The sequence below is a fragment of the Coregonus lavaretus genome (assembly GCF_964263955.1).
Source record: "Coregonus lavaretus genome assembly, chromosome: 13".
Lineage (NCBI taxonomy): Eukaryota > Metazoa > Chordata > Actinopteri > Salmoniformes > Salmonidae > Coregonus > Coregonus lavaretus.
In genome coordinates, this window is record NC_140000.1 from 19,012,322 (window position 1) to 19,035,158 (window position 22,837).

The 22,837-nt window shown below is 41.5% G+C and overlaps 1 protein-coding gene across 1 annotated transcript; it reads right to left on the minus strand.

Moving 5' to 3' along the window:
* Nucleotides 1–20,045: 20,045 nt before the first annotated feature.
* LOC311140129 (protein O-linked-mannose beta-1,4-N-acetylglucosaminyltransferase 2) lies at nucleotides 20,046–21,850 on the minus strand (the record flags this gene model as incomplete). The annotated part of the gene is made up of 1 exon (XM_084175068.1): nucleotides 20,046–21,850. One exon carries the CDS (start codon nucleotides 21,848–21,850, stop codon nucleotides 20,072–20,074), a length of 1,779 nt encoding a protein of 592 aa, XP_084031194.1. The 3' UTR covers nucleotides 20,046–20,071.
* Between the last annotated feature and the right edge of the window lie 987 nt (nucleotides 21,851–22,837).

The window sequence follows — 22,837 nt, forward strand, 5'->3', positions numbered from 1 at the left end:
TTATCGACAACAAGAGTGAATGGTGCTAGTCAAGCAACAACTGAGGACTGGACAATCTCAGCTAAAGCCACACACATACAAACCAATTATATATATTTATTTAGACTTTTGTTACTTTCTTTGCATTCAGGCCCACGGGGAAGAGGTGGTACTGGGGTCTCTGGTCGTTGTGGGGGAGGGCAATAAGCAACCTCGATTACTGGGTGGGATAGGAAGGGGTGGGAGGCATGCTTTCTTCGGGGTGGGGGGGAAAAAGGTGAAAATATTTGAATAAACATGAAAAGGTGAATGTAAGAAGCTAACATCATTTCAAATAGGCTACATGTCATATTAAACAGCATATAAACACTCTAAATAGATCAGGAGCCAGACAGGGAGCCTAAGAAGTAATGAAAATGAATTATTTAGCCTATATTATTTCAATTATTTAAAGACTGTAGCCTACAAAGAAATACGTTGTGATGCATTTGCGAGTGCGGCACAAGATGCTGGTAGGGACATAAAGTGCTCAGCATTTAAACAACATTTCGTTGTATTAAATCATTATAGTCTATAAATTGCGCATAATGGCTGTGGCTTACTTAGAATTAAATACATATTAAACGAAAAATGACTTATTAGTGCCTTTGAATTCATTTTTAGAATTCATTTTTAGAAACACGAGTTTTGCCAGTCTGTGGCTTCAGGCTCATGCGACGGTGCCTGGAGAGCCGGCCAGCATCCTCTCCACACTTGCACAGCCACTGGGTATGCTAAACACCCTTTTGGCCACTCTTGCCAGGCTGGGCAGAGATGCAGAGTTTTTTTTCCTTTTTTTTTTCTATAGGTAGGCCTAATGGTTTTTAGGCAAAATAACCCAATCAAAACGGAAAGCTCCTTGAACGTGGGAATATGCCAGGCCTATTGTGCCAAAATCAATTATGGCCTATTGTATTGATAATAGAACGAAAATGAACGAAACTTTAAGAGACCTGACATATTCTGAGGGGGACTGAGGTGGAAATGGGTCGGGGTTATCTTTGTATGCATTTATTTTATTGTTTTTGTACCTGTAACCCTCCTTTTGAAAAGGAAAAATGACCAAACTAAATAAAAAGTTGGTCACAAAAAAAAAGATTGTACACTTTACTGTATATGACTTTAAGAAGAAAAAAACGAGTCTGTTTGGGCAGGAATTCACTGGTGTCTGCAAGTATGAATATGTTGATAAATCTCTTCGCAATAAAGCCAATAAAGTCAAGCCAATGACCGTATATATGAATGGACCAAGCCATCGATCACGTGACGCCATTCATTCCTATATGAAGACTCAACAGCACATTGATACTGCAGGCCCCCATTAGCTCCTAAATTATCCTTATAACTTCTTCTGTGTGTGATTTTAAAATAATAGGTTCAAGGACATACAGTGGGGAAAAAAAGTATTTAGTCAGCCACCAATTGTGCAAGTTCTCCCACTTAAAAAGATGAGAGAGGCCTGTAATTTCCATCATAGGTACACGTCAACTATGACAGACAAAATGAGAGAAAAAAAATCCAGAAAATCACATTGAAGGATTTTTTATGAATTTATTTGCAAATGATGGTGGAAAATAAGTATTTGGTCAATAACAAAAGTTTCTCAATACTTTGTTATATACCCTTTGTTGGCAATGACACAGGTCAAACGTTTTCTGTAAGTCTTCACAAGGTTTTCACACACTGTTGCTGGTATTTTGGCCCATTCCTCCATGCAGATCTCCTCTAGAGCAGTGATGTTTTGGGGCTGTCGCTGGGCAACACGGACTTTCAACTCCCTCCAAAGATTTTCTATGGGGTTGAGATCTGGAGACTGGCTAGGCCACTCCAGGACCTTGAAATGCTTCTTACGAAGCCACTCCTTCGTTGCCCGGGCGGTGTGTTTGGGATCATTGTCATGCTGAATGACCCAGCCACGTTTCATCTTCAATGCCCTTGCTGATGGAAGGAGGTTTTCACTCAAAATCTCACGATACATGGCCCCATTCATTCTTTCCTTTTCACGGATCAGTCGTCCTGGTCCCTTTGCAGAAAAACAGCCCCAAAGCATGATGTTTCCACCCCCATGCTTCACAGTAGGTATGGTGTTCTTTGGAAGCAACTCAGCATTCTTTGTCCTCCAAACACGACGAGTTGAGTTTTTACCAAAAAGTTATATTTTGGTTTCATCTGACCATATGACATTCTCCCAATCCTCTTCTGGATCATCCAAATGCACTCTAGCAAACTTCAGACGGGCCTGGACATGTACTGGCTTAAGCAGGGGGACACGTCTGGCACTGCAGGATTTGAGTCCCTGGCGGCGTAGTGTGTTACTGATGGTAGGCTTTGTTACTTTGGTCCCAGCTCTCTGCAGGTCATTCACTAGGTCCCCCCCATGTGGTTCTGGGATTTTTGCTCACCGTTCTTGTGATCATTTTGACCCCACGGGGTGAGATCTTGCGTGGAGCCCCAGATCGAGGGAGATTATCAGTGGTCTTGTATGTCTTCCATTTCCTAATAATTGCTCCCACAGTTGATTTCTTCAAACCAAGCTGCTTACCTATTGCAGATTCAGTCTTCCCAGCCTGGTGCAGGTCTACAATTTTGTTTCTGGTGTCCTTTGACAGCTCTTTGGTCTTGGCCATAGTGGAGTTTGGAGTGTGACTGTTTGAGGTTGTGGACAGGTGTCTTTTATACTGATAACAAGTTCAAACAGGTGCCATTAATACAGGTAACGAGTGGAGGACAGAGGAGCCTCTTAAAGAAGAAGTTACAGGTCTGTGAGAGCCAGAAATCTTGCTTGTTTGTAGGTGACCAAATACTTATTTTCCACCATCATTTGCAAAAAAATTCATTAAAAATCCTACAATGTGATTTTCTGGATTTTTTTTCCTCAATTTGTCTGTCATAGTTGACGTGTACCTATGATGAAAATTACAGGCCTCTCTCATCTTTTTAAGTGGGAGAACTTGCACAATTGGTGGCTGACTAAATACTTTTTTTCCCCACTGTACATATGGTGTAATAGAAGCAATTATTAGTACCATGATTGTCTTAGTTTTTTGTTTATTCTTTACACGAAGATTGAGCACGAAGATTGTCATTTTTTCATTCACTGTAATGGGGGATCCTGTTTTCTGCCTTGAACTTTCCGTGGCTTCAATGAAAGGGGGCAGAGTTCTCCCCTGGGTCAAGCACAGATAAGTATGATTTCAATGAGTCATATATTTTCATATTGTTGACTGTTATGAATTACATCTTTTATTTACGCCACACAACGATCACACATTTAGTTACTGTACCCAACAGTGATTGAGAGGTGATCATGTTATCAATGTTCTATGAATAAATACAATTTTCTGCATTTCAAGAACAAGACGGTTCATTCTGTACTACTGAGTGAATACCATTGACTGTAATTGACGTACGGATGGAGTGTACTGTTCTTCTTATCCATGTGCGTCCCAAATGGCCCCCTATTTCCTTTATACTGCACTACTTGTGACCAGCAAAGTAGTACGCTATATAGGGAATAGGGTGTCATTTGGGACACAGTCCATGTTTCATCTCCAGCTTTAATACCTCAAATCACTTTAATCCCCTGTGTTGCTTGTCCAAGTGGCACAACATCAAAGCGCTTGAATTACTGTTCTATTTTTCACACTTTCACCACTAATATCTTAGCTGACATATTTGATAATTAGGGCGTTTTTAAACACAGTGGTCGGTCTACATTTTGTAAATTCGGAACTACTGTGTCTCATCTGCATACTTCGCTACTTCAGTGGCTTTCCATCTCATCTCACCATGTTAGCTACACATACAAATAATTTGGATCAAATATGGTTATTACTAGTATTTGTTAATATTACTTCTTATTGTTTTTCATTTATTGACGAGAGAGAGAGAGAGAGAGAGAGAGAGAGAGAGAGAGAGGTATCAATCTGGTCAACAAATTCAGAACTTTTGCTCTGTTTTATGAGTTGAAGAACACAAGTTGTCTTAAAATATTATCCACTGTTAAGACAATTAGATCTGGAGGGTTGGCATTAAGATCAGAATTAATGGTGGATTGGTCACTGTGGGTGGAAGAAAAAGGAGCACTTGAAGAAAGAGGAAATTAGGAATATATGTATAATTATTTAGCTACAGCTACTGTAGATGTGAGCGAAAATAACTGTAAGTAACAGTAGAAGTATTGTTGTCCGTTAGTTTACTCCAATCATGGTAGGGATGGTAGGGCAGGAAATAAAATAGGAAAAATACTGTATCTCCCAATGATCAGATCATGGTTGGCACCTTAACCCTGAGAATCTGTAGCACACAGATGTTAAACAGGGTGTGTCCCAAATGGCACCCTATTTATTATATACAGTTGAAGTCGGAAGTTTACATATACCTTAGCCAAATACATTTAAACTCAGTTTTTCACAATTCCTGACATTTAATCCTAGTAAAAATTACCTGTCTTAGGTCAGTTAGGATTACCACTTTATTTTAAGAATGTGAAATGTCAGAATAATAGTAGAGAGAATGATTTATTTCAGTTTTTATTTATTTCATCACATTCCCAGTGGGTCAGAAGTTTACATACACTCAATTAGTATTTGGTAGCATTTCCTTTAAATTGTTTAACTTGGGTCAAACGTTTCGGGTAGCCTTCCACAAGCTTCCCACAATAAATTGGGTGAATTTTGGCCCATTCCTTCTGACAGGTCAGGTTTGTAGGCCTCCTTGTTCGCACACACTTTTTCATTTCTGGCCACACATTTTCTATAGGATTGAGGTCAGGGCTTTGTGATGGCCACTCTAATACCTTGACTTTGTTGTCCTTAAGCCATTTTGCTACAACTTTGGAAGTATGCTTGGGGTCATTGTCCATTTGGAAGACCTATTTGCGACCAAGCTTTAACTTCCTGACTGATGTCTTGAGATGTTGCTTCAATATATCCACATAATTTTCCTTCCTCATGGTGCCATCTATTTTGTGAAGTGCACCTTTCCCTCCTGCAGCAAAGCACCCCCACAGCATGATGCTGCCACCACCGTGCTTCACGGTTGGGATGGTGTTCTTCGGCTTGCAAGCCATCCTCTTTTCCCCTCCAAACATAACAATGATCATTATGGCCAAACAATTATATTTTTGTTTCATCAGAACAGAGGACATTTCTCCAAAAAGTACGATCTTTGTCCCCATGTGTAGTTGCAAACCGTAGTCTGGCTTTTTTATGGCGGTTTTGGAGCAGTGGCTTCTTCCTTGCTGAGCAGCCTTTCAGGTTATGTTGATATAAGACACGTTTGACTGTGGATATAGATACTTTTGTACCTGTTTCCTCCAGCATATTCACAAGGTCCTTTGCTGTTGTTCTGGGATTGATGTGCACTTTTCGCACCAAAGTACGTTCATCTCTAGGAGACAGAACGCGTCTCCTTCCTGAGCGGTATGACGGCTGCGTGGTCCCATGGTGTTTATACTTGCGTACTATTGTTTGTTCAGATGAACGTGGTACCTTCAGGCGTTTGGAAATTGCTCCCAAGGATGAACCAGACTTGTGGAGGTCTACAATTTTTTTTCTGAGGTCTTGGCTGATTTCTTTTGATTTTCCCACGATGTCAAGCAAAGAGGCACTGAGTTTGAAGGTAGGCCTTCAAATACATCCACAGGTACACCTCCAATTGACTCAAATGATGTCAATTAGCCTATCAGAAGCTTCTAAAGCCATGACATCCTTTTCTGGAATTTTCCAAGCTGTTTAAAGGCACAGTCAACTTAGTGTATGTACATTTCTGACCCACTGAAATTGTGATACAGTGAATTATAAGTGAAATAATCTGCCTGTAAACAATTGTTGGAAAAATTACTTGTGTCATGCACGAAGTAGATGTCCTAACTGACTTGCCAAAACTATAGTTTGTTAACAAGAAATTTGTGGAGTGGTTGAAAAACAAGTTTTAATGACTCCAACCTAAGTGTATGTAAACTTCCGACTTCAACTGTACGGGCCCTACATAGGAAATAGGCTGCCATTTAGGATGCAGACTTAGTCTTATTATTATAATGCATAGCCTATAGGTGAGTCATCATCATGGTGTTGTGAGTAAGAGACACTCTGCTCTGGTGTCTTGTCGACCCCACTATGTCAGACTAACACGCAGACACATACTTAAGGGAGGAGCGCAGCACAGCACTCTCCATGCATAATAGAAGTAACAGGAGACAGGTCAAGGCTAGCATGCCAGCTACAATGTCACCTCCTAGCAAAATCACCTCCCAGCTACAATGTTATTCATCATGACAGACTGACCATCTGTGTGTGGAGCGGTAGTTTATCGCTAGTCCATTCCTTTGTTGCTGCAGGGGGAACAGTCATCGTTACATAGCCAATGTGTATGAATTGGGGACAGAATACAGATTGTTTCAGAAAAGAATGTCTCACAATGAGATGTTTTGTAAGGCATAAAGAGGCTGAGCAAATTTTTTTTTTAAAATAGGAAAATGTCTCTAAAAGAGACGAGTCACAAATTGCATTCTTTGATTGTGTTCAATTTAAATCTCTCACTTTTAAGGCTATTGCAGCGTTTTATCCATGCTACCCATTCTATTAAAAATAGAAAACTATTCAATAGAACACCCAGCCACTGAACCAACTCAGCTGTAGAAAAATCTGATAAAGATAAAGACTGTCTTTTCTCTGTGAGATGGAATGGAAACAAGGGTAATATTGGTCAAAACAAGGGCAATATTTACAATAATAATACTATTTTTGAGGGTGCTTATATTTGTCCTGTTACACACAACCCACTGGGCACACACTGATTGAATCAATGTTGTTTCCACGTCATTTCAATGAAATGACGTTGAACCAATGTGGAATAGATGTTGAATTGACGTCTGTGTCCAGTGGGAGGTGTGTAATGGAAATGTGGGGTCACAGCCAGGGTCACCATTGTACAGTGCCACTGGAGCAATTAGGATTTAGTGCCTTGCTTGTGCCATTCGGGACGGTCCCATGGATGGTGGTATCCATCTACAGTCCAATGACTTAGCAGTCTGTCAGTTGTTCACAGTTGTGCTCTTATTATAAGAGCTAACCTGATCATTGGTAAAACATTCATGGCAGCTTTCTTGCATGCTCCTTGTTTAAATCTACAGATTTAGGTAGTCTCTTCCTAAAAAAAAATATGCAAAACCTTCAGACAGTGATACTCCCAATCCATGTGAAAAGATTAAATTGGATCACAGATATTGAGGAATAGTGATTGAGTTTGCTCCCTGACATCACAATCACGTTGATTCCATATCGTTCCAACATGAGAGGAAACACCTGAACCTGAATGATAACCGTTAGGTCTGTAAGTTCTATACATCTTTTGTTGTTAAATAAAGTTGTGCACTTTTACAATTAATCACAATAAGAGGAGTGTTATCATATTTTCTTGTCAGTTTGATGTAAATGCACAGAAAGGATATTTGTCAGCGCTTATACTATAAATCCTGATTAGTGCAAAGCTTTAGGCTAAACTAATTGTATAATCTCTGGGTTCCCCCTGATGATTGGTAGTCCATTCCATGCATGCTCGTATTACTGCTACCCAGACAAGACTGTTTACACATTTGCTGCCGTCTTCAGTTTTTAATGACATTTTCTTGACAAACGTTAATGTACCACAAATAAACCCCTAGTAGAGTGCTTGTGTAAGAAGTGGTCCAGAACCATGCTTGCCTGATGAGTAACCTTGCCTGAGATTTGAGGACTCGCATTAGCTCCCGTGAGCTAATGCCTAGGCTTCAGCTCAGCGGGCTAACTCGGTGTTGACGCTCGGAGGACTTGCTACTTGCCAGTAAATTTGCATGTAAATGTTAAAGTTAATCATTGCAGATAGACATGGCCCCGAGCCACCAGTCCCTCCCTCTTCAATCTGACTCATCCTCTGCCATTGGGCCACTTTGTAATTTGGCCTCAGATAAGAGCAACATTTGAATGGTTTTAAAAAAGCAATTAACTCCACTTCTCATCTCTGCTCTTCAACTGGCAAACATTATTTATTGTCCTTTTTTCTTATTTTCATTCTCCTCCATCATGTCTTATTTTTCTATGATCTGTTTGCCAATGGGTATGTATAAGCCTTTCCACAAAAGTTGCATTTTAGTGGATCTAGTTACCAAAACCAATGTTTAATCTTTTAGGGGAGAAAAACCACACCACCAGACATAACAGAAATAAAAGGCACAGCCTCCAAACAAATGGAATGAGCTGTGGTTTCAAGCTTAGTCAAGCTTAGTCCTCACAAGAGAAGTCTCCAACATGTTTCCTGAGCTTGTAATTATTTTTATGGAAACCTTTCAATTAATCATAACTAGGGGAGCAACTGTTATAAACACATATATTGTGATTACACAGAAAGAGAGAGAGAGAGAGAGAGAGAGAGAGAAAAAGCGAGAGCGAGAGTGAGTGTGACCGAGAGAGATGCTGTTAGGTAATTATACATCTCTCAGACAGCTAAGGCTTCGTTCTCTTTGTAATTGCGTCTGCTGATTGGCAGGCCCATCAAGAGAAATTCCTCCAGGCAAACCAGCACTTAGCAAAGCTATAAAACTGCTGTGCAAAACGGAGGATCCTAACTAATATAACCTCACACCAAACAACAGTCTAGTACTTTGTCTAGTAAAAGCCGAACTTCCATATTCACATGAAATCACCATGTGAGGCAATTCCAAATAGGTTACATGGAAAAGGGCTCAAAGCAAAATATGTGTAAAGTTATGCAGCTTAGTAAACCTCAATGATCAAAAGTATATCATGGAATGGTTGAAATGAATAGTTGATGGACCAATGACACTGGAAAAAGAGGATATTCAACAGGACAGAAATGCATACTGGAGGACAGAGTGTTATTTTCACAACCTACACTCTCATTCTGCTCACTCATTACCACCCCCCCCCCTCCCTCTCTCTGGAAAGTATGAACTATTCCAGTAGATTTGCCAGTTTGGAAGCGTTTGGATGATATTAACCAGTGCACTGGCAGAGCTAGTTTCCTGTTACTAAATTGCACTGACTGCACCCAAGAGTGTTTGGACTATGCCAGCTGAGCACAGTATAATATAACTCATTCTGGGGCACCTTGCAACAAAAGCTCATAATACTAGGGGCTAGATTCAATCCGTACGGCAGAAGATCCGTGTTGTAGCGGTTGCCATTTAAAGGTAATTTCCGAATGAGCCGACATATGCTAAGCTAGGGTTAGGGATAGGATTGGTGTTACACTTGTACATAGGGTTAGGGTTGATGCTTCATGTCCACATTCTGGTTCAACCCTAACCCCAGCCTCAACCACAACCCTAACTTCATGTCCACATCCCAGTTCAAACCTAAATCTATCCTCAACCACAGCCCTAACCCTAACCCTAGCTTCATGTCCACATCCCAGTTCAACACTAACCCTAGCCTCAACCACAACCCTAACCCTTATCCTAGCTTCATGTCCACGTCCCGGTTCAATCCTAACACTAGCCTCAACCACAACCCTAACCCCAACCATTACCCTAGCTTCATGTCCACATCCCGGTTCAATCCTAACACTAGCCTCAACCACAACCACAACCCTAACCCCAACCATTACCCTAGCTTCATGTCCACATCCCAGTTCAATCCTAACACTAGCCTCAACCACAACCACAACCCTAACCCCAACCCTTAACAGTTAACCCTAACCCTTAACACCATCCGTGTGTGAATACAGTGTAACAATGACTTAATAGAATACAATACTTGTTTCACTGTATCTATATAAATAATTACACACTAATAACACAGTAATAACAATAATACCAACAATGTAATGCAAAGCGTGACCAACAATTAACATTTTTGAACCAATTTTTGTAGCACTGGCAAACTCATCACTCTGCCCTTTGGAATCCATTTTGCTGTGTCCCTCACTTAAAGATTTTTAATAGACTCCACTCTCACTCTCTGCATTGGAGGATTTAGTAATGGTACACCACAACGTCTTATTAATGATGATGTCTTTGGGCTTGTTCCCTTGGCTTGGAGGTGAGGATGGAGGGATGAAGAAAATGGAATGCTGGAACAGAGTGAACGAAAGGAAAGGAAAGGAATGGAAAGGAAAGAACTGCAAGAAAAGGAAAGGAAGAACCTCCTTCCCTTTCTATGATCCCAGGTACAGTGCCTTCAGAAAGTATTCACACCTCTTGACTTTTTCCACATTTTGTTCAGGCACATTTTGTTGTGCCTGAATTTAAAATGGATTAAATTGAGATTTTTTTGTCACTGGCCTACAGACAATACCCCACAATGTCAAAGTAGAATAATGTTTTTAGAAATGTTTGCAAATTAATTAAAAATGAAAAGCTGACATGTTTTGAGTCAATAAGTATTCAACCCCTTTTATTATGGCAAGCCTAAATAAGTTCAGTAGTACAAATGTGCTTAACAACTCACACAATAAGTTGCATGGACTCACTCTGTGTGCAATAATAGTGTTTAACATGATTTTTGAATGACTACCTCATCTCTGTACCCTACACATACAATTATCTGGAAGGTCTCTCAGTCGAGCAGTGGATTTTCAAACACAGATTCAACCACAAAGACCAGGGAGAAATTCCAATGCCTCACAAAGAAGGGCACCGATTGGTAGATTGGTAAAAAAAAAAAAAAAAAGCAGACACTGAATATCCCTTTGAGCATGGTGAAGTTATTAATTACACTTTGGATGGTGTATCACTACAAAGATACATCCGTCCTTCCTAACTCAGTTGCCGGAGAGGAAGGAAACCGCTCAGGGTTTTCACCATGAGACCAACGGTGACTTTAAAACAGTTACAGAGTTTAATGGCTGTGATAAGAGACAACTGAGTATGGATCAACAACATTGTAGTTACTCCACAATACTAACCTAAATGACAGAATGAAAAGAAGGAAGCTTGCACAGAATAAAAAATATTCCAAAACATGCATCCTGTTTGTGGCAAAGAAATGAAATTCATGTCCTTAATACAAAGTGTTTGGGGCATCACTGAGTACCACTCTTCATATTTTCATGCATGGTGGTGGCTGCATCATGTTATGGGTATGCTTGTCATCGGCAAGGACTAGGGAGTTTTTTAGGATGAAAATAAATGGAATAGAGCTAAGCACAGGCAAAATCCTAGAGGGAAACCTGGTTCAGTCTGCTTTCCACCAGACACTGGGAGACAAATTCATCTTTCAGCAGGACAATAACCTAAAATACAAGGACGAATATACACTGGAGTTGGTTACCAAGACAACATTGAATGTCCCTAAGTGGCCAAGTTACAGCTTTGACTTAAATTGGCTTGAAAATCTATGGAAAGATTTGAAAATGGCTGTCTAGCAATGATCAACAACCAACTTGACAGAGCTTGAAGAATTTTTTAAAGAAAAACATCCAACTATTGTACAATCCAGGTGTGCAAATATCTTAGAGACTTACCCAGAAAGACTCACAGCTGTAATCGCTGCCAAAGGTGATTCTAACATGTATTGACTCAGGGGTGTGAATACTTATGTAAATGAGATATTTCTGTATTTCATTTTCAATACATTAGCAAACATTTCTAAAACATATTTTTACTTTGTCATTATGGGGCATTGTGTGTAGATGGGTGAGAAAAACAATCAATTTAATCCATTATGAATTCAGACTGTAACACAACAAAATGTGGAATAAGTCAAGGGATATGAATACTTTGTGAGGAAATGTACCCAAGGCTCTCTCAAGTAGGAGGATGTCTGTGATAATAATGAGAATCTTTAAGGCTCCTCTCTCAGGTATGTTGCTGTAATGATGAAAGGTGCATTGCCATAGCATCATTGGCAGCACCTCCTTCAGGCGGGTCTCAGGTGTTCTGCTAATGAGCATGTCAGCGTGCATGTTTTTGAAACTTCTCAGGTGTGCTTTGGGAAAATATCAGGTGTAGAAATGAAAACCAACTCAAGCTTTCAATATCAAGGGTTGAACATGGTTTGCTCATAAACCAACCCAGGCCACAAAGTGTTAATTGCACTACTTCTGCTATACAATTTTGTTAGCAGCATATTTAGTCAAAACAACCTTGAGTTTATTATGAGGATATTATTGTGATATCACAGAGAGGAAACGTATTGTATACTACAGCACTACATTCTGTTGTGTGCTAAATCCCCAAAGTCACCTTAACCCTTTACTAGGCAGTTCAAAGATATAACAACACAGAGAGATGGAAAAGCTGCATTATTTTGAGTTCAAAGCAGCCTTGAGTAGCTTTCCCCTTTCGTGTATAGTCAATGAGACATAACCCTGACTTCAAAAGCCGGTAGCTTAACCTTCTCCCCTTGTCTCAGCGTTGCGGCATTTCTGCAAAAATAACAAAAACTAGTAGTGAGTCACTGCTCTCTTTTGGAGGAAAAGGAGCCACTGGTTTAAGACGGCATCCCCATCTGAATACAAATAAGAAAGACTCATCCACTCCCTCTGCAGTCAGACACACAGGCCTACACGAGCAATTCAGTAGCTGCTACCTGCCAACCTCTGACTTCCCTGAATAACATATTTTGCACGTTGAGTGGCTTGGCTTGTATGATGCTCACTGGTGGGACCTTGAGCAAACAAAAAAGGAATACGTTACTACACCCAGGCTAGTCCTTTGTGACCAGCAGATTAGAGACAATGGGGCTGATGCCCTTATATTTAGATTGACACCAAGTCTGCATGGATAAATGGCTTTCCAGAAGGTGTATCCCCACTGCGGCTACCATCATATCAGGCTCGCTTGCTGCTTCGCGTCATGCGGAGGGAGTAGAAGAGAAGGGTCCTAAGCTTTTCATGATGAGCATCATCCCACAAATCACATAGTCACACTATATGTTATGTCCCTCCAGCTTGCTTTTATACTAGGTAAGGTGACAAACTCTAAACTTCTAGCACTGAATGTTAAAGAATAGATTGGAGGATGGGGTCCACTTAAGCCTCAGCCCCCTTGGCTCCTTCTGTTCTGTTTCTTCATAGCCACTGAGAGTTCTTCTCATTCTTCCTCCATTACAGCCACTCAGGCTGCATCCCAAATGGCACCCCATTTCCTACATAGTGCACTACTATTGAGCAGAGCCCTATGGTCTCTGTACTCCCGAGTGGCGCAGTGGTCTAAGGCACTGCATCGCAATGCTAGCTGTGCCACTAGAGATCCTGGTTCAAATCCAGGCTCTGTCGTAGCCGGCCGCGACCGGGAGACCCATGGGGCGGCGCGCAATTGGCCCAGCGTCGTCCAGGGTAGGGGAGGGAATGGCCGACAGGGATGTAGCTCAGTTGATAGAGCATGGCGTTTGCAACGCCAGGGTTGTGGGTTCGATTCCCACAGGGGGTATAAAAAAATTAAAAAAGAACAAAAAAAAGTATAATAATAATGTGACTAAACTGTAAGTCGCTCTGGATAAGAGCGTCTGCTAAATGACTTAAATGTAAATGGTCGAAAGTAGTTCACTTTATAGAGAAAGGGGTGCCATTTGGGACGCACTCTCACTCTGCTGTGCTCTGCCACCTGGCTCCCCATGCCACTCCTCCACTCTGGGGGAAGGCCACTGTCACTTACCCCTGTACACCGGTGCTGCTCATCTGGGCTTGTCAGAGCGCATCTCATGTCCAGGACTAAGCTGGCAGAAAATAGCCCAGTGGAGAAGAGGGTAGGATGGGAGGGAAGAGACTGAAGGATGTCGGGAGGTGACTTGTCTTCCAAGGGAAATGCAGGCAGTCAACTTTTTATAAAGCATGATGAGACTAAGAGTGCATGCACTTACTTTCTGTCTCAGATGTTTGTTACAATTACATTTTGATATAGTACAGTTTGTTCTGGGGGGCATGCGTAATTAAAAAACCTTTATGTATGGCCTAAAATATCTTTAGAGCCAAAAAAAATTAACCAAGGTAATGCCCTTATTTAGAACCTAAAAATAAGCAGGTAAATACGGCTTTGTTATAGAAGTTTAGGTCTCTCTTCTTTTTCGTCTGTGCAATTCCCTTCTCAATCAAACAAGATATTGATTGCATATGTAATAGGAATGTAATCGCTTAGAATGATTATTATATTTTAGTCATTTAGCAGACACTCTTATCCAGTGCGATTTACAGTTAGTGAGTGCATACATTTTTTATTTTATTTTCATACTTTTGTTATGTGAATTATTTAACAAACTATTTCAGTGTCTCTGTGCGTCTCCCAAAAGGTAAGTCTTTTGGATTTAAGAAACGGACAGAGTCCCAGTCTGCATAGTCAGAGATTTATTCATTGAGAATTCTGCCACATAATGGTCGTACAATATTTTTATACGCACACGTCATATGAAAATCCCTCCTCTCTGTAGGCAGGCTGTAGTTTTCCACTTTATAATTGCTCTCCTGACCATCAGTTCACACACACACACACTTTCTTATCATAGCCTACTCCCTGCATTCCTCAGTTATCGCCGTTCTCACAATATTCTGCACCATTCCCAGTTCCCCTTCTTCTTCGCCGTCCGGTCTAACTCCTACTCACATTGCTAAATAGTAACACAATGTCATAATCTTTACTGGTCCTACACTCACACATTTACATTAAAATTTTAGTCATTTAGCAGACGCTCTTATCCAGAGCGACTTACAGTTAGTGAGTGCATACATTATTTTTTATATTTTTCATACTGGCCCCCCGTGGGAATTGAACCCACAACCCTGGCGTTGCAAACGCCATGCTCTACCAACTGAGCTACATCCCTGCCGGCCATTCCCTCCCCTACCCTGGACGACGCTGGGCCAATTGTGCGCCGCCCCATGGGTCTCCCAGTCGCGGCCGGCTACGACAGAGCCTGGATTCTAACCAGGATCTCTAGTGCCTTAGACCACTGCGCCACTCGGGAGACACACATTACCAGGTAGTAGATTCTAACACATCTCACACAGTTTCAGAGTATAATAATTAGTCACTACTAAGAAAGTACTAATCATACTTAAAACAAGAACATTTCACAACTATTTTTAAGGGTGGAACATTTAGTCATGACTTTTAACCTGTATATATTTTAATTTCTATATCAACTTTATTCATATTTTATTCCCATGAGATGTTTGCCAGAGCTATGAAAAAAGACAAAATATATAAAAAAGAATGTTGCTTTATTCAGTAACTCAATGTTCTTACTTTTGGATCATTGTAGTAAACATAATACATGTACACTAGTTTCTGACACACTTCAGTCTTAGCAAATATAATGTATTTACTGGAGGGGGTATACACAACCTAACAAGCATTACAAACACACAAAATACAACATCACATTGAACAACAACAGTTCAAAATAATCTTGAATACAAACACTGACAGAACTGCATTTGAGAACATCTTTTTTTTTTTTTTTAAACAGTTCAAGTTGACTTTCAAACCGAAACATCTCTCAATCAAAAAGGGACAAATTCCAGTTAATGAGGAATTTAGTTATTCAGTAGCCTACCTCAATGGGTACAGTGCAATGGGTAGGATTTTCACATACTAGCCAGTCAGCACTGCATTTACATCCCTTGATTATTATGACACCATTAATGTCCATTAGATTATGACACGCATTGCAAAGTCCATAAATTGGCACTGGCGATGTGTGTGTCACTAGTGCTGTTTTAGGGGAAGAGAGAAACCCAATCCAATGCTGTAGATTCACTGACTCCTGTCACCACTCTCAGTTGTCTCAAAAACAGGAGGCGCTCCACAGTCAAACTAGTTTCAAACCTGTTCCCTCTGCTGCAAACTCAACCCTGGGACAGAGAGATCTGGGGCCGCATGTCAAGCGTCTCAGAGTAGGAGTGCTGATTTAGGATCAGTTTAACCTTTTAGATCACAATACAGTGCCTTCAGAAAGTATTCACACCCCTCAACTTTTTCTACATGTTGTTGTGTTACAGCCTGAATTTAAAATGGATAAAATTTAGATTTTTTCACTAGCCTACACACAATACCCCATAATGTCAAAGTGGAATAACTTTACAAGTTATACTGAACAAAAATATAAACGCCACATGTAAATTGTTGGTCCCTTGTTTCATGAGCTGAAATAAAAGATCCCAGATATTTTCCATACGCACAAAAGCTTATTTCTTTCAAATTTTGTGCACAATTTTTTTTTTAAATCCCTGTTAGTGAGCATTTCTCCTTTACCTGCGGGATCGTTGGAAACTAGCCACCCAGACAGCTGATGAAACTGAGGAGTATTTCGGTCTGTAATAAAGCCCTTTTGTGGGGGAAAACTCATTCTGATTGGCTGAGCCTGGCTCCCCAGTTGGTGGGCCTATGCCCTCCCAGGCCCACCCATGGCTGTGCCCCTGCCCAGTCATGTGAATTCCATAGATTAGGGCCTAATTTATTTATTTAAATTGACTGATTTCCTTATATGAACTTTAACTTAGTAAAATTGTTGCGTTTATATTTTTGTTCAGTATAATTAAAAATGAAAAGCTGAAATTTCTCGAGTCAATCCCTTTGTTATGGCAAGCCTAAATATGTTCAGGTGTAAAAATTTGCTTAACAATTCACATAATAAGTTGGATGGACTCACTCTGTGTGCAATAATAGTGCTTAACATGATTTTTGAATGACTATCTCATCTCTGTATCCCACACATAAAATGATCTGTAAGGTCCCTCAGTCGAGCAGTGAATTTCAAACACAGATTCAACCACAAAGAGGTTTCCCAATGCCTCGCAAAGAAGGGCACCTATTGGTAAAAAAAAAAGTATGGTGAAATTATTAATTACACTTTGGATGGTGTATCAATTCACCCAGTCACTACAAAAATACAGGAGTCCATCCTAACTCAGTTGCTGGAGAGGAAGGAAACTGCTCAGGGATTTCACCATGAGGCCAATGGTGACTTTAAAACAGTTACAGAATTTAATAGTTGTGATAGGAGAAAACTGAGGATGGATCAACAACATTGTAGTTACTCCACAAAACTAACCTAATTGACAGAGTGAAAAGGAAGCCTGTACATAATTAAAATATTCCAAAACATGAATTATGTTTGCAACAAGGCACTAAAGTAATACTGCAAAAAACGTGGCAAAGCAATTAACTTTTTGTCCTAAATACAAAGTGTTATATTTGGGGCAAACCCTACACAACACATTACTGAGTACCACTCTCCATATTTTCAAGCATAGTGGTGGCTGCATCATGTTATGGGTATGCTTGTAATCGCTAAAGACTGGGGAGTTTTTCAAGATAAAATAAAAATGTAATGGAGCTAAGCACAGGCAAAATCCTAGAGGAAAACCTGGTTCAGTCTGCTTTCCACCAGACACTGGGAGATTAATTCACCTTTCAGCAGGACAATAACCTAAAACACAAGGCCAAATCTACACTGGAGTTGTTTACCAAGAAGACAGTGAACGTTCCTGAGTGGCTGAATTACAGTTTTGACTTAAATCTGCTTGGAAATCTATGGCAAGACTTGAAAATAGTTGTCTAACAATGAACAACAACCAATTTGACAGAGCTTCAAGAACTATGAAAATAATAAATGGGCAAATGTTGCACAATCCAGGTGTAGAAAGACTCACAGCTGTAATCGCTGCCAAAAGGTAATTCTAACATATATTGACTCAGGGGGTTGAATACTTATGTAATAAAGATATACTGTATTTCTTTTACAAATGTTAGAATTGTTCTTCCACTTTGACATTACAGATTATTTTATGTAGATTGTTGAAAAAATGTACAATTAAATCCATTTTAAACCTACTTTGTAGCAACAACATTTGGAAAAAGTAAAGGGGTGTAAATACTTTCTGAAGGCAATAGAAGGACAGGAGGGCTGCTGCTGATCCCACATTAGCACTCTTACTCTGGGGGCTTGGTACATACTGGGAAGCTATTAATTAGTTTCGTTTTGCACACCACAAGGCAATGAAATGTAACAGGCAGCATTGCACACCATCATATAGGCTTGGGCTGAGACCAAAAATGGCACCCTATTCCCTATATAGAGCACTACTTTTAGGCCCTGGTCACCTTTATAAGCTTTGGTCAAAAGTAGTACACTATAAAGGGAAGAGGGTGCCATTTGGGATAAAACCACTGAATCACGCATGGTTAGCAGCACTGATGAGCCATAGAATGGGTTATTCCTCCAGCTTGATTCGGGGCAGAGCAGTCATTAGCACCCTTTCAAATTAAAACCGTCGCAGGCTAATTATAGTGCAAGTTTATGCATGCATATAACCTGCACAAAATTACAATTAATGGTACCCATTAATAGTACGTAAGGAATTCTGATCCTTTTTTGCAACTGTGTGGACTGAATTAAAAAAATAGGACAATTGAACTGTAATGGGGACACTGAAGTGACATGAACCTTTTTGTATTTGACACATAGGGCAATGACAATAAATAAACTAATTAAAGAAACTCCAGTGTTTCTGAAAGAAATAGAAGTATCCCTCGCATATCTAGTGACCGCACCGCATAGCAACAGAACCTTTTACATAAATACATGATAATATATTCTCTTTATTTTCATTTAGAGGAACCCTGTTCTAAAAAAACTGCTGCATTTGAATGAATAATGCATGTTCTAGTCAGCATCTTTAGAAAACTGGAAACATATTTTCCTGGACACACTCTTTGAAAGTTTTCATCTACCTTGAATTAATATCTCAAATAATCTAGAAGAGGAAGAATTTATTATGCATGGGCCACAATAGGTCAAAAAGGTAAATGGCAAATATTAGACCCTCAATGAAGCACAAGATAATCCAATTACAACTAATAACACATACTTAATGGTAGACTGGTGACCATATTTTCAAATTCACTTTGGTTTCTCTTAAAGGGATACTTCGGGATTTTGGCAATGAGGCCCTTTATCTACTTGTCCAGAGTCAGATGAACTCATGGATACTATTTTTATGTCTCTGCGTGTGGTTTGAAGGGAGTTGCTAACTAGCGCTAGGGGAGTTGCTAACTAGCGCTAGCGCAATTGCTAACTAGCGTTAGCGCAATGACTGGAAGTGTATCATAGACTTCCAGTCATTGTGCTAATGCTAGTTAGGATTGGCACACGAAACTACCTCTAACTTCCTTCATACTGCATGCAGAGGCATAAATATGGTAACCACGAGTTCAACTGACTCTAAGTAAGTAGAAAAAAGGCGTAATTGCCAGAATCTCACAGTATCCCTTTAAGGTTTTGGCAACATTCTGCAAACAATTATGTAAATTGCCAATTAGAAAGGCAACATGACAAAGCTACAACTTTGTGCAGGAGGGTAGGCTAAGCCACAAAGGTGTGATTTATCAGATAACAGTATAACAAATCAGAAACCAACAAAGAGGTATGAAACCAAGACCAAGTCATCATAAAGTCCCATCTGGGCTTTGCTGAAAACCTACATTACATACTCAAATAGGTTCAGTGTTTTAGACTAATAAAAAAGATACATTAATTCATACTATACATTTTTGCTCATAAATAAATATATAAAATAAATTCCTATACCTCAAAAAGAGACATTGTATAGCACTTTCTGCCTAAGGTACAGACAATGTATCCTTAAATCGTGACTCGTGTCCCTGCATCCCATGCTAAATGCCATTGAATTTCCATTGCATTTCACTCTCTTCTGTGTGAGGACATGGTCATCTCATCACACAGCACAGTCTCTAATACCAGATACTGATTACATCATATCAACTATCCTCAATCGGAGACTATCCTCAATCCCAGATTTTCATATTAAAGAGATTGAACGGGATCTTAAGCACTTACAAATTCGTAACACATCATACGAATTGCAGGAAACATACATTTGTGCAGGACATAACATATCATACGGAATGGATGACGTTGTATACAACTGTGCACAATTTTCTGGGACCCATTTTGGCTTGAGAGTGCTACTTTCAAAACTACTGGCTGAAATTATACAGAACCTTTCTAGCATCACTTTCTATAACCCACAGCCCCAATATCTGATCATCTGGAACAAGCAGTCACAAACTTGAGACTGTATATATCAACTAAAGTTATGTCCTGCACATGAGTACATCTGCAAAGGGCCCCAGGAGGTTTTTGTTAAAGATGCAGCGCACCCACACCAGGTACGTCGTAAAGGGTTTGATGTTTTCAGAGAAGGTATAGTTCTGGTGGGGGAGAATATAAGGCATGTACGTGTTCTCTCCTTGCTCCTGGATCCACACTTCGTATTTCACCTCCCTGACCTTCAGGTACTTGAGGTTCCAGGGGATTTGCCACGACACAGTCAGCTTGGCCTCGTTGGTGGCCCGGACCGACGTCTGGCACTGGGGCTCTCTGACCCGGCCCGGGTGGACCGTGCTGGCAGGCTTGGCCTTCTTCAGGTTGGGCCTGGTTTTCACTGTCTCTCTGAGAGCCTCTAGTAAAGAAGGGATGTCCACTATGGTGTCCTGGTAGATGCGATAGAGCCACTCAGGGTTGCGGCAGCACAGGTGTCTGGGTACTTCCTTACTGGCCAGGATGTGTTCCTGCTCTTCCTTCTCCAGGTGGGCTATACCTCCCTGCTCCCAGGGCCTCTCTGGGTAGGCCACAGAGTTCTCCTCCACCATGTTCCTCCAGGCCACATACTGCAGGTCCATGCCTGGTAGAGAGGCCAGGGTTTTGTAAGGGGTGTACTGCTCTGGGTTGACCGCATAGGGGAAGAGCTCCACTACGACGGCCCCCCGGGGGAGGAAGAGAGAGGAGACCAGCTGGGCACCGTGCATGCTGACCAACATGGAGGCCCCGCTGATGACCTTGACGATGCTTGGGAAGGTCTGCTCCTCCAGAGACACCGTCACGGCTCTCATCTGGAACTCCTGCGCCAATGCCAGGATCAGCTCCGCTTCGTTCAGGATGAGTCTGTTGATGGAGCGACTGAACACTACGATGTACTCGTCCTTTTCCTCTGCCGCGCTCTCCTCTCCTCCGCCTTGCGTGTTGATATTGAGCTTCTCCATCAGCGATGAGGCAAACTGCCGGATCTCGTTCCCAGAGACCAGGATGTTGGCTTTGGGGCCCTGTGGCTGGACAAAGCCATACTGGTACCATGTGGTCATCTTGGACAAGCCCACGTAGGACTTAGTGAAGCACATAAGTTTGCCAAAGTTCCTCAGCTGCTCTTTGAGGAGTGGCTGCTTGCTGCTCAGCAGACGGTAGAGGTCAAAGTGTGCACCCTCGCCCCAGCCCTCCATGAAGACCAGGCGGGCCTCATCGTCCAGGTCCGAGTACTGCCGCATGGTGTAGAAGATGGGCAGCAGGTCGTCGTGGAAGACGTGCATCAGGTTATCCGGATTGAACCGGTTGAGGATGAGGGTGACGTCAGGGATGAACACAGGCTTGGGCATGAACTTGAGGGCGGCGGCGGGCAGCTCTAGGAAGTTGAAGTACTGGGTGTTGTGATCCTCCACAGAGGACAGGTCCAGCAGGGCTGGCTGGAAGCGCCGTGGCCCCAGGTTGGGCAGCATGAAGGAGGAGTTGCTGTGGAAGAAGACAAACTCCTCGGCCTCGGCACAGTAGCACAGGTAGTCGAAGCGGCAGATGCGGTCAGTGTGCATCTTGCCGGTGCAGACCATGCGGGTGCCATGCTCCTGGAGGGCCAGCAGAGCGGCATGGTAGTCTATCCGGGCCTGGGACAGCTCCTGGGACTGGTGGGTCAGCTGCAGCTCCTCCTCCAGTACTGCAGCATGCTCGCTCAGCCTTACGTACTTCCAGAGCAGTGCTGCCACCACTGAAACTAGTAGGCCATTCAGAATGGCCGCCACGTTCATCCTGCAGCTCGCCGCACGCATTACAGCTCCACGTCCAATCTGATCTCTGACCTCACACGCATGCTCCGCCTCCCGCTAGCCAGGCGCCGATACACCTGGAGAGGAGAGAGATGGGAGTGTAGGAGGGAGGGGAAAGGGAAAGAGAGATTATTTTTAGCATACTACTGATATCATGTTTCCAACTGAATCAACTGAACATACTATGTTTCAGACTTTCCAAATTCAAATTACATTCAAACTCAAAGCAATCAGAAATAATACAAAACAGAGCCTATTATTTGCAGTGCTATTGATGAAGGTCTACATACCAAAGCATGGCTCAGAGCCCCTTCCCTCGGAGAAGCCTTTGTCTGCGTCCCAAATAAAGTGATACTCCGAGATTTTGGCAATGAATCCCTTTACCTTTATCCCCAGTCAGTTAAATCATTTTTATGTCTCTGCGTGCAGTTTGAAGGAAGTTGCTAACTAGCGTTAGCGCAATTGCTAACTAGGGTTAAGGCAATGACTGGAAGTCTATGGGAACAGCTAACAACGCTAGTTAACATTGGCTCACACAACTACCTCTAACTTCCTTCATACTGGGCGCAGAGACATACAGTGCATTCGGAAAGTATTCAGACCCCTTCTCCACATTTTGTTACGTTACAGCCTTATTCTAAAATTGATTAAATAGTTGTTTCCCCTCAATCTACACACAATACTCCATAATGACAAAGGGGAAACTAGTTAAAATGTTTGTAAAATGTATAAAATAGTAAAAACTGAAATACCTCACATGATTTGGAAAGGCACACACATATCTATATAAGGTCCCACAGTTGACAGTGCATGTCAGAGCAAAAACCAAGCCAAGATGTCGAAGGAATTGTCCGTAGAGCTCCGAGACAGGATTGTGTCGAGGCACAGATCTGGAGAAGGGTACCAAAAAATCTCTGCAGCATTTAAGGTCCCCAAGAACACAGTGGCCTCCATCATTCTTAAATGGAAGAAGTTTGGAACCAAGGACTC